The sequence below is a fragment of the Hyposmocoma kahamanoa genome, unplaced genomic scaffold, assembly GCF_003589595.1.
Source record: "Hyposmocoma kahamanoa isolate Upper Pololo Valley unplaced genomic scaffold, ASM358959v1 119015, whole genome shotgun sequence".
NCBI classification, from domain to species: Eukaryota; Metazoa; Arthropoda; class Insecta; order Lepidoptera; family Cosmopterigidae; genus Hyposmocoma; species Hyposmocoma kahamanoa.
The window spans coordinates 3,961-16,011 of record NW_020653410.1 but is presented as its reverse complement, the minus strand read 5'-3'; the positions used below and the strand labels follow the sequence as shown (position 1 = coordinate 16,011).

Below are 12,051 nucleotides of genomic sequence, written 5' to 3'. Positions count from 1 at the left end.
CGACCTCGAAAGTTCGTGAAATTACACCTGTTTGTCAAGTTCTATTGAAATCGGTTACCGGAAAGTACGCGAAACCCCTGGTTTACCACACTTCACACATTCCACCTCTAAAATATTTTCTTCAAATTTAAATGGGACCAATACTGAGGTAACCTCTTTCCAACAAAAAAAGAATCATTAAAATCGGTTCACAAATTATCTAAATAATATTATACATGAAAGAGATATAGAACTATATATAAAAGTGTTATCACGAAACATACATACAAAAAAACACAATCGAATTGCGAACCTCCTCCTTTTTTAAAGTCGGTTAAAAGAAATCTCCACTTAGAGAGATGTTTTATGTCAAGGAGAATGTGGCACAGCAAAAGAAGTCTAGAGGATTTTGCATTTGCAATATTGAAGATTTAGTCCCAAAATATCTATTATACATTCAATAACCTTCCTGCTTTCATATAATTTTCTAAGTAGACTATAACTATGTACTTATTATAGGTAAATAAAAGAAATATACATCTTAATAAAAATAGGCTTGACACTTTAAGAATTAATTTTAACTCCGTGCCACTGGCAATAAGAACTATCCAAAGTCTAAAGTATTAAGCTTGACATGCTTCGCTGGTATTTTGTACAAAGTTATAAGCGACATTACGTAGATTTTTCAGAGGAGCTTGTTTTAGGTTTTAACAATTGTTTTAAAATATTTACGCAATGTTTTAAAATTAAATTTTGTTTTTAATTATCTTTAGATAAAATTGAATATTGGACGTAAATATTTTAAAATATTAGTCGTCATAACCTAAAAAACACGATCCCTTGAAAAATCGACGAAATGTCGCTTACGCTCTTTCTACAAAACATCGACGATATGAACCTGATATCAATGTTATTATATTACCAGTTATGTATTATTATGTATATGTATAATAATATTTGACTTAACTGTCTTGTTTATCTACATATCGATACCAAGTATCAATTAACGTAAGCGATATTTTGTCGAAAATGAGTTAAATATATAATTGGATTCGGAAGTTCCCGCTCTATAGATTGGTATTATTAAAACTGGGCATTCCTAAATCTTTCGTTTATAGCATGAAAGAACAGGAAATTCTAAGAAATTTTGCCCTGACACAATCAAAATTGGAGCAGAAAGTAAAAAGTTATAGACAGATTCAAAAACATAAAATCGTTTTTGGCTCCCCTGAAAAACCGTGGTTTATTTTCTGCCCCCGTAGCATGACTGTGCACGATAGTCGCGACACGCGCGATATAATTGAAATAAGCGCACTATTGGCTATCTAAGTTAGATCTAATTGAGACAGTCAATAGCGCGTGTTTATTTCAATTTTATCGCGCGCGTCGCGACTATCATGCGTAGGCATGCTACGGAGGCTGGTATCGATATATAGAAGCTAATAAACGGCAATTAATTTAATTATTCTGCTAACTCATTGATTAAAGATACTTTACTCAGATTACTCGATATACTTAAGGTATCAAATTTTAATACATAAATATTTACTCAATGCAAATGCGGAGTTCTCCACACAGACATATTTCATGAGCATTGCAGTGAATCTGTTGTTTGGCGTAAACAGGACAACAACATCCTCTGCATCTGAACTTCTGCTAGAAACCTGCAAATGGACGAAAATGAGAATGGAAGCCCTCCTACTATCATTTCAAAAACAACACAAATAGGCCAATACCTTCCTAAGCCCAATAGTCTTACGTCTTCTTAAAATAAATAATAAGTAGCCTTTCTAAGTCCCACTGCTGGACACAGGCCTCCTCTCACAGTGAGAGGACTTGGGCGGCAAATTCACACACGATATTGTCCTTTACTAGAAAGCTCATGGTAAATTTCAAACTAAAATTTCGTGCATAAATTCCGAAAAACTATCTATAGATTATGCTGAATTATCTTACTAATGCAGTAGTCTGTGCATATTCCTCCGCAAGGACTATTTCCAATAAAATCAAAATAGAATAAATTGCAACAGCACTGAAAAGTTCGCAGATAGTTCGGGGGTAACACCGAATTCTTTCTACCAAATGCTTTTTAAGTAGAGCCCAGAGTGGTCGCAAGAAGCTCAGTTTCTCTGAAGTTGACAACATTTTCACAAGTATTATGCAAATAAACTCGTTAATATATTTATTTGACTTGGCAAAAATTCTAATTTTTTATAACGTTTCCATCGAATTCCACGATGACTTTGCCACTGTCAGAGTTCAAAAACGGTTCACAATGACTATATACGGTAGTTTTGTAAAAATAATGTAAATATAGCGAACGACGCCAACGTCCAGTTGAAGTAAAAATTCAAAATTTCGCGATTTTGTTTTGACAGTTGACATTGACTTTTAAGTGCGGAATACACGTCCGATTTTTCCTTCCGATAGTCTGATCCGTCTATCGGAAGGCGTTACATATTTGTTTAAAGACTCGATTCCGAGTCGGAAGTAGCGTCCGATATTTTTGCTAATCCGATTGTCTGAAGGCGCTCTCTCTATACTTTTGCGGGGAGACAAAATACACGTCAGATTCTTTCCTCCGAATTGCTGCATTGCCAATGCTAATTATTAAAAATCCCCAAAAATCAAGGTAAAAAAATTTGAGAGCAAAGTTCATATTCATCATCGTCATGTAATAATATTGATATATTCTCAGCATTATTATTTATTCTCAATATTTTATATTATTATTAATAATTAAATATATGTCAAATTAAGAAAATTAAAATGTGACCATATACGTTACTCTTTAATTAGAAATAACTCAACAAGTTGAATTAAGGTTATACCTTAATGTTTAAACTTAATGAGTGGCAAGAGTTGTGGTGTTAAAATACCAACTGCTTGGCTTTGGTTAGCAATAGCTGATTTCTTTTTTTCATACCGGGGACCGGACATTATGTGAGGAAGGGTCGCGCGCTCAACACGCACTGACTGATTATAATGGGAATATGCAACGTTGAAAAAAAAATGATATCGTTCATAGACAAACAAATAAATAGTGTTTTTATCAGTGATCGGGGACATTTTTTCCACATAGTGTCAATACTCACGAAATCTCCAGTCGAGTTGTTTAGTTAGAATTCCCTGCATTTGGGGAATTCCCACAAATTGGCAACACTGTAGTAAGTTCAGAAAAAGGCTGACGTAAAAATTGGACGCATGGACATGTATTGAGTGAATACGATCCCATAGTCGGATCCGGCTGTCAGACACGAAATCGGACATGTATTCCAGCGCTAATTCGTCAACAAAACCCAAAACTTCTATTTTTTTTATTTTTTTTTTATTAAGGCTTTGGGAAAGCCATCAGCCTAAACATGAAGTTTAATTATGTTTCTGTAAATATGGCCGCCACAAAGAGGATAGGCAATTTGAGGCAGCGTGCTTGGATTGACTCGGGATTCCTTAAAACGGGCCGATACGAGTATTTTAGTTCGAGATTCGCATAATTTCGCGTTTTAATCTTCGATTAAGTCACAATAGCACTATCCTATTCCACTTTAAACTAGATTTCACAAAATATTGAAAGTCAAAATAAAAACGACACTTTTCCCTCCAAAAGGTCCAGAACGAATCCCCAAAACTTTTTAGTAAACTACGAATTGCTATTGTAAAAAAAAACAATCTTGAACAAATCGGAAATGAAGATGTATGTACATACCGTTCCCTTAGAGTCCGTTCCAGAGCTTTTCGTTCATTTTGCAGATCACTTGATCAGTCATTCATTCAAAGAAAAACAAAATAGCAACATCGGTTCCGCCATATTGAATAATTTTAGTGATTCGGAAATTATCGTCTGCAATGGAGTCATATTTTTGCTTATCAAATTTTGATTATATTTATGTTGGAAATTCGCCAAAATTATGTGGTTTGTCCATAGTTTCTCATTCCGGTCGCGGTCATTGCAGAAAAGCCTCAGTCGTTTGACAAAATTCGCCTGAGAATATTATTGTTTGCAAATTCTCTGTCGCCGACCCTGGAGACATCTTGTGATAAAAAAGGCATCATTGCAGCTGGTTACTCCGCTGTACGAGTTCGTCTTCACGTGAAACGTTAGGGAAAATAAATTACTGGTGCTATTTAGAGGTCTGCAATCATGGATGTATCGTGGGGTACGTGGTGTTTTTACGCAGTTAATATTGATTTTTTTAGTTTCGAAGCAAATGTATGATGTCATTGTGTGAATTTTCCAGACTCGGATAATTTTGAGCCTAAACTTCCGACCACGTTGACTTCGTCGAATAAATGGGCGGGCGAAGACGAGGAGGAGATCGTCAAGGTTAGTGTTTGGATGCCAAATAGTAAAACGTTGGCACAAAATAATTTGTTAGGGCGTTTCGCGTAGTGAACTGAACATAACCTCAATGTTATTGCCTACGTGTTGACGACAGCCCTTGTTTCCAGGAAAGTTGGGAGGACGAGGAAGAAGAAAAGAAAGATGAGGAAAAAAAAGAAGTAGTCCCTCCCCCTCCAAAGCCTAAAAAGAAAATAGATAAAATAGCAGAAAAAGAGGTAAGTTGAATGTGTTAACATATGCCTCCTAGAGTGTTTTACAAGGCCATGATATCAAGTTGGCAGAGCTTGTTTAGTTTAACAAGTTGTTTCTAGGTCAATTAGGAAATTGTTACCACCTGGACCTTGAATTTTAATATAGATCGAAAGAATGTTAAGTGATAGTATACCTAATTAGATATCCAATTTTTATAATTCCACAGATAAAAATGTCATTTGGTGTACACATTCAAAAATTATATTAGCACCTACATACCAGATGGCATGTTTTGTGAGAGAGTTATTGTAAAATACTTTGTAGTACTACTAACATCTTTAACACAACATTTGTTCCTTGACTTATCAGATATTAAACGTTTCGTAGTTCAAACGCACTAGCATCCTCACCAACTACCCCCATTTCTGCTCCTGTGTTTTGCATGTGACATATTTTTGTACTAAACTAAAATTGATGAATTATCACATATGTTATAGAAGTGAAGGAACAAGAGTCGTTGTTGATGACATTAGTAATAGAGTCATGTGACATTGTTTGTATTAACCCTACACATAAAATGTGATGGCTATAAAAATGCGGAAGTTAATTATTGTGACTTTCTCAAATTGGGGAATTCAGTATTCTATGAGTACAATTGTAATGATATTGGGGATGTTACCCAATATAAGCACTCCAAATTCACTACTAAAAATCATAGTTAACTCCTATTTTATTTATTTATTTATTAAGTCTTATACGTTGAGTTAGAAATACTTTTTACATTACAATTTTATATTGCATTTTAAATTTTTACATTATATCTCTTAACTCAGCATGCCTCTTAGCATAAGCCTCCTACAGATCTACCCAGTGCGCTCTATCAGTAACTACTCCAACATGGTCCAGCTTCAGCTCATCCTTCCATCTTTGATGTTGACACCCTCAGTTACATTTTCCATCATGTGGGTACCAATTGGTCCATTTTTCACTCCTATTACCTCCACTCAAATTTTGGTTCCTAAACTATGACTAGAAGAGAGAGACTGTTTCCTCTAATTGTTCTTACCAGGAAACAATAAACTGGAGGAGGTTAACCACTAAATATACTGCACACTTTGGCAAGTTTTCTTGAGACAAGAATCCACAGAATGCTGAGTTTATGCATACAACATTGGCAATTTAATGGGCAATTCAATAAAATAAAATTAATTATCAACTGGCATTTATTCTTAAATTTCTAGCGCCAAGAACGTGAGAAAGCAGAACGGCTAGCCATGGAGAAGTTGGTCGAGAATCTGACACCTGAAGAGAGGTTGGCTGAGAAGCTCCGTCAACAGAAATTACAGGAGGAATCTGATCTCCGACTTGCAATGGAGACATTTGGTAAGTAAACACGCATTTTTGTTTTACCTAATCAATTGTAAAGATTTTTACTCAAAGTTCAAACACTATAATAACGGAACTTTCAAAATTTTTTAAGATATTCTGCTATGACACAACGGGTGTATGGCGAACAATTCATAGTGTGTATTATTGATATCATTTGGTTGGAAGATATAGGGAGTGAGGTAGACACCAAGATTTAGTCCTGTAGTTAGCCATGTGCACTAGAATGGGCATGGTTGACAAGTCTGCGCAATCTCTGCACTACTAGTTTGTATGTTATGCCTAAAAGGTATTGCATTATGTGAGCTTGTTTATGCATTACATAAGTATATATTGATAGTTACTGCCAGTCACATGCCTGGCATTACTCTTTTCGAATTTTTCTTATTTAGGGTTTCCACTACCTCCTTATCACTTTCCTTTCATCATTATGGACAGGCAATTCAACTAATGTTTCCACTAGTACCGAGAAGTGTGGTCATATCAGAGGCCACTATCACCATGACTAATTAGCGCATTATTGTGACTAATTTAACCACAGTGGACTTTGTGTTCTATTATTTATTTTTATTGTTCACTATGTCGTTATTGAAGAGGATAAGTTACCTGCGTTTTTGCAAAAAGATACGCTATTTGTAACTTTTAAAGTTTTATGTTAAACAACTGGAGAAGGCCCGGACCTGAACTGATGGCCCGCATCCCATGAGACAGGGAGGCGAAATTCTGTTGATTGTGTTGTGAAAAGATCAAAGACCTATTTAACTGTTAATAATAATAATATCGCTTATTGCAAATAATTTATCAATTAAAAATTAATTAAATATCAATAAATTATTAATTAATCATCAAATTATTCTGGTATTGTATAATAATAATAATAATATCATTTATTGTCAAATAAATCTTAATAATTGCGTTTATTTACTCTGTGATATTATTATTATGCATTTCATTTTATTAAATTACTTAATTATAATATTATATTTTTATAACATACATAACATATTACTGCCATTCTCAAAACAGCAAATTTTTTCATGTGCGGCCTTTCCTGTCTGTATATAACATTATAAAGAACCACAAATGTATTTAATATAGGAATGCACAATAATAGCTAAAACTACCATACATTCCTCGCTACAATTTCATTCACTTTATGGAAGCTCCGACGCTATTAAACGGAATAACGAAAATATATTTCAAAGAATGTACGGCTTACATTAGAACAAGCATTAGTGTTCAAAATTTTTTAAATTAATTTCTTATAAGATTTAAGACAAAATTTTATGTCATAATAATGCGTTTTTTATTGATGAGTTTCAATTACTGGTTATTTAATGGTGGACTTTTGGTGTTAATTACTGGAGATTTAGAGAAATTCTAGTTAAGGTATTTATTATTTATCCTTACAGGTATATCAGGAGACAGCGGTGGTAGGCTGGATAGCTTCCACCCGACTAACAAGGAGGAGTTCACCGAGTTCTCGGACATGCTCTGCAAAAAAATCAACTTGTACAAGACAAAGGAAGAATTTCCCGTGTTCGTTGAGGAACTTTTTAGGGGTATAATTGTTCAAAGTAAGTTTACCTATAATACACTTATTTCATAATGTTGCACTCATTAAACTTTCGATAATGTTTATCAAGATATCAGAAGTCACAATAGATACTATAATTTATAGTCTCTAATACTGTGACTGATAAGGCTTACTATGCAGCACAAAGAATAAAAGGGTGATATAACTTTGGAAGAAATCCATCAATATGCCACAGTACATTTTGCCTTGACTCTCTAATGCGAAATTCAACCTGCTGGTTTGAAAGGTCATATCCTGTACATTTATTATATTATATCTAGTTATGGTGTTTGTGTTTTTGAAGACCTGATGATTTTCAAAAATGCATTCGTATTGTCATTTAGGCTGGTTTTCAAGGTGACGTTTCGTGGGCATATGTACTATTTGCCAGTACATACAGACAGCAGTATATCTCATTCATGCATGCTATACACCTCATTAGGTGTTCTTAAATAATAATATAATAACGCGCACACACTCATAGCCAAGCACTAGGGAAGCCCTGTATCGCGAGTACCATGGACACATACATAAACAACCACTGTATAGGCCCAGTGGAAGTTTAGCGACGTGTGCGACGACGGCCATCGTTTCGTGAAGAGAGATTTTGATTTTTTGTTTTTTAATTTTACGGCTGCGGCCCGCTCGGAGCGCGGGCAGTGTTGCCATGTCTGTACTAGACAACCACAAATTACACCCAAACTCACGAGAGAAATACATGTAGGCCATACAAGTATTTCTCCCGGCACGGGAATCGAACCCGAGACCTATTGTGTGGCAGTCCGACATGGTAACTGTTCGGCCACAGAGGCAGTTAAGTCCAAATAGTATAACCCAACACGTGGTTCACTGTCATAAAACAATCCACATTGAAGTTGGCAAGTTGTTCTCTTGACCATTATTCTTTTCTTAATACCATGTAACGGGACGATGCGGCCTGGTGGTAAGCGACACACCTGTCCATAGCAGCTGCAGTGCCACTCAGAGCTTCAAATCGTACTGCCACTGCGCCCGTCACCCTGAGACATAAGTTTACAAGTCGCATGTGCCTGTAATTACACCAGCACCTTACCCTTCTAAACCGGAACGCAGTAATGCTCACAATACTGCTTGGCGGCAGAAATAGGAGGAAATAGGATTCACAAGCTCTACTGCTACTAATTATGTAGCTAGTAATTCAGTAATTTATATAACTGCCTCCGTGGCCGAAAGGTTACCATGCCGGACTGCCACGCAGAGGTCCCAGGTTCGATTCCAGGGCCGGGAGAAATATTTGTATGGCCTACAATTATTTCTCTCGTGAAAACTCACGCGCAAACGGGTGTAATTTGTGGTTGTCTATGTGTGTGTCCATGGCACCCGCGACACAGGGTTTCCCTAGTGCGGGGCTATGTTGAGTGTGTGCGTTATTTATTTAATTCTTTGATAATTTAGGATACCGTTTTCGAACCTAGGAGACTCTTATGTTGGAAGTCTTCGTGTGTCCGTGAACATGTTTGACATGATTAACTTTTTTTAAAATTATTTCTTTTATTTTTCCAGTGCAATCCGCCGACATTCGGAGGATAAAAACGTCTGTGGACAACATTTATATCGAGAAGCAGAAGGCCGAGAAGACCACCAAAAAGCCCGCCAAAGGCAAGGGCAAGGCCAAATTAAAACTTGATAATGAGAATGTGAGTATATAGTAACATATTGGAAGCAAACTAATTGAGCCACTGCTTTGTGGGGCTGATTATTTCTTTTTAAAAACTGTTTGCACTAGAAATAATCAGTCTTAAATCAGAACACCAGCAATGGTTATGTTTACTTATTCCCAAGTCCAGTTAAAATTATCAAATTATGTACACAGTACTACTTACTACATAACTTAATTATCTTCTATACTATCTCATATTGACAAAATTTACATAACGAACAGAGATAGGGTGTATTACGTTATCTGTTATCTCGTAATGAGGTAAGCGGTAATGTTATCCCTTATCTCACTTTCAGATAAGTATAGATAAATATGTGACCCTAACAATATATCTGAAATTACCCACCATGAGGTTTCAATTTTTGCTATCGACCGTGTCAAATGTGAGCGCAGAAGTGTACTTTGTATGGCACCGCGGAAAACATTATATTTTCATAGTAAAACAAGACTTGGCTTTTTTAGGGTATTTAAGGATGAAATACATATTTTTGTGATAATACAATGGACATATAATTAACCATTTCGGTGTTAACAACTTTTATTACAAAGGAGAAAGCATTTAGTTTAAAATAATCAATATTAGATTATATTCGTTGGTTTTGAGGGCAGTTAGTGTTCTCATATCTTGGGTTCTCGTCTCCCACCAACCATGTCAGACGCTAAGAAAAAGACTAAAAAGAAAAAGTACTGCTAATGTTTTTCAACTCCTGTATTATTTTTGTTCCAGTCTCATTTGGATCCCGAGACATATGGCACTTTCGAGGACGATTACGACGATTTCATGTAAAAGCAAGCAACACACGGTCACGCTTACAACTCTAAAATGATCCCTACTCCATTATGCACGCCTAGTAAAAAAAAAAAACTAGTGTACCCCTAAATACATACTGCTATGTATAATAATAAATATTATTTTGAATTGTGAACCATTTTATTGGTAAGTTCGATTTTTTTACTACGAATGAATTATAATATTTAAAACTGATAGAATATACATGCAAAGGAATTCAGGTACTTTCAAAATGGCGTCTATAACAATCAGACACAGAATAATACTTTGAAAATGTTGTTAACTGCCTTATTGTTGGTATTTAATTAATATTTGTTTTTATTCATCACTAACTTACGCATACATACAATATTTCAAATAATCTCAGTAATGAGTACTAAAAAAACCGACCTCAAAAGTCATTCATCCCCTAGTTTGTCACCCTTTGAGAGGAATATTTTTTCAAATTTAAATGGGGTCATTACTGTGGTACCCTCTTTCCAACAAAAAAAAGAACTCACAAATCGCGTAACACATACAAAAAAATATGCAGACGAATTGAGAACCTGCTCCTTTTTTGAAGTCGGTTAATAAAATATATAGCAAATCATAATCTTAAGGATAATTTTAAAGTTGTGAAGCAAAGGTACCAGACTCCTAATTTTCTAAGTCCCGTTTACGACTCAAGCCTTATTATTTGGGTGGTCTTTTTATAATCCCAACACTGTACTGTCCATTATATCCTATGTTCTTTGTTTATTTCTCGTAATTGTTCTATCTTACTTTGTCCATTGACAATATACTGACGTGATAAATAAATAAGAACAATCTAGGCAAATTGAAATCTAGTTAACGAGCTAGATAGAATACTTTGTCACAATCTTTCTTATAGCTATTTTTACACTTAGCTAAATTGCATTGTCACAACCGAGCTATAGAATACTTTGTCACAACCTTATACTACCGCCAAGAAGAGACGGAGAACGGGAGACCCCCTGTTTTGTAGTTACAAGCTCTAATTAAAAGCTCGTAATATTGCTGAATTTGAACAATAAACACTACTAATTCCATTTAAAAGTTGAAAACGGACTTATAATTTTATAGAATACTACGTTTGATAAAAGTGGTGTACGCCTTAGGGCGCCTATAAATTAGATGCTGCTGTAAGTGGCTAATTTGACGGCGCTCTAAGTACAATTAACGCTATTTTTAATCGTAATTTTTACAGTAACCAAGTTATTAAAAATGGCGTTAATGTCAACATTAATCTCATTCACTATTATTATGCTAAAGTACATTATCTACTTATTATTTTGTTTATGGACATAATAAGAAATTGAACAATAGTTTTTAATTTACGGCTATCAACCAATATAGCTAAACCTTACAAATTCTTGTGTTTTAATAGGCTACGTTATATATTTTTATTGCCTATGTATAAAGGTTCTTATTATACACTATAATTAATAAATTATTCGTAGTTATACATTAGGTGTATGTCCTTTGTGTATCTGTTAGGAGCCCGGTACCTCTCGTATAGCTTAAACATTATGAAATGTAATATACAGTCGTTTCATTCTATGGTTACGGTCCGATGTTATGTTATATAGAATAATAAATTTTTTTATTGTGATATTCTAAATAATCATTTACCCCTTTCGTCTATTACACCACTTCTGCCACCCAAGACACGTGGTATGCGGTAAGATGTGGTATATACCTGCTATCTAATTATTATCAGAACATTAGACCTAATAGATTTTCTTGCAATATTAAAACTCATTTTGTTAGCGTCAAAAATGACTTGCTGCTAAAAACATAATTCACATGCACTATATAGGTGTCATATGACGTGTGTGCGCATGTAGTAGTTCTAAAACAATTATTTGTAGAAACCCATTAGAAACCAATCTTTCTATTTGTAATAATATAAAACAAAAGATAAAATAACTTAACGTGTGCTCATCCAGTTCTCACAGAGGGCCAATGAAATCTACAAAAGTATTAAGTTTGCGTATAATAGTTTAGTTTGTAATAGTTTCGTTAAACTGTCTTCTTTAATTAGTAATTACAGATCGATTAGTGACTTTTTAAAATTCTTACAAATA

At 34.8% G+C, this 12,051-nt stretch overlaps 1 protein-coding gene across 1 annotated transcript; it reads left to right on the top strand.

Moving 5' to 3' along the window:
* Positions 1-3,882: 3,882 nt before the first annotated feature.
* Positions 3,883-10,373, top strand: LOC113240080 (eukaryotic translation initiation factor 3 subunit J-like). The gene is made up of 7 exons (XM_026477289.1): positions 3,883-4,136; positions 4,218-4,303; positions 4,429-4,536; positions 5,755-5,896; positions 7,312-7,476; positions 9,018-9,151; positions 9,902-10,373. The coding sequence occupies exons 1-7, from the start codon at positions 4,121-4,123 to the stop codon at positions 9,959-9,961; spliced, it is 711 nt and encodes a 236-aa protein (XP_026333074.1). The 5' UTR covers positions 3,883-4,120; the 3' UTR covers positions 9,962-10,373.
* The last annotated feature ends 1,678 nt before the right edge of the window (positions 10,374-12,051 follow it).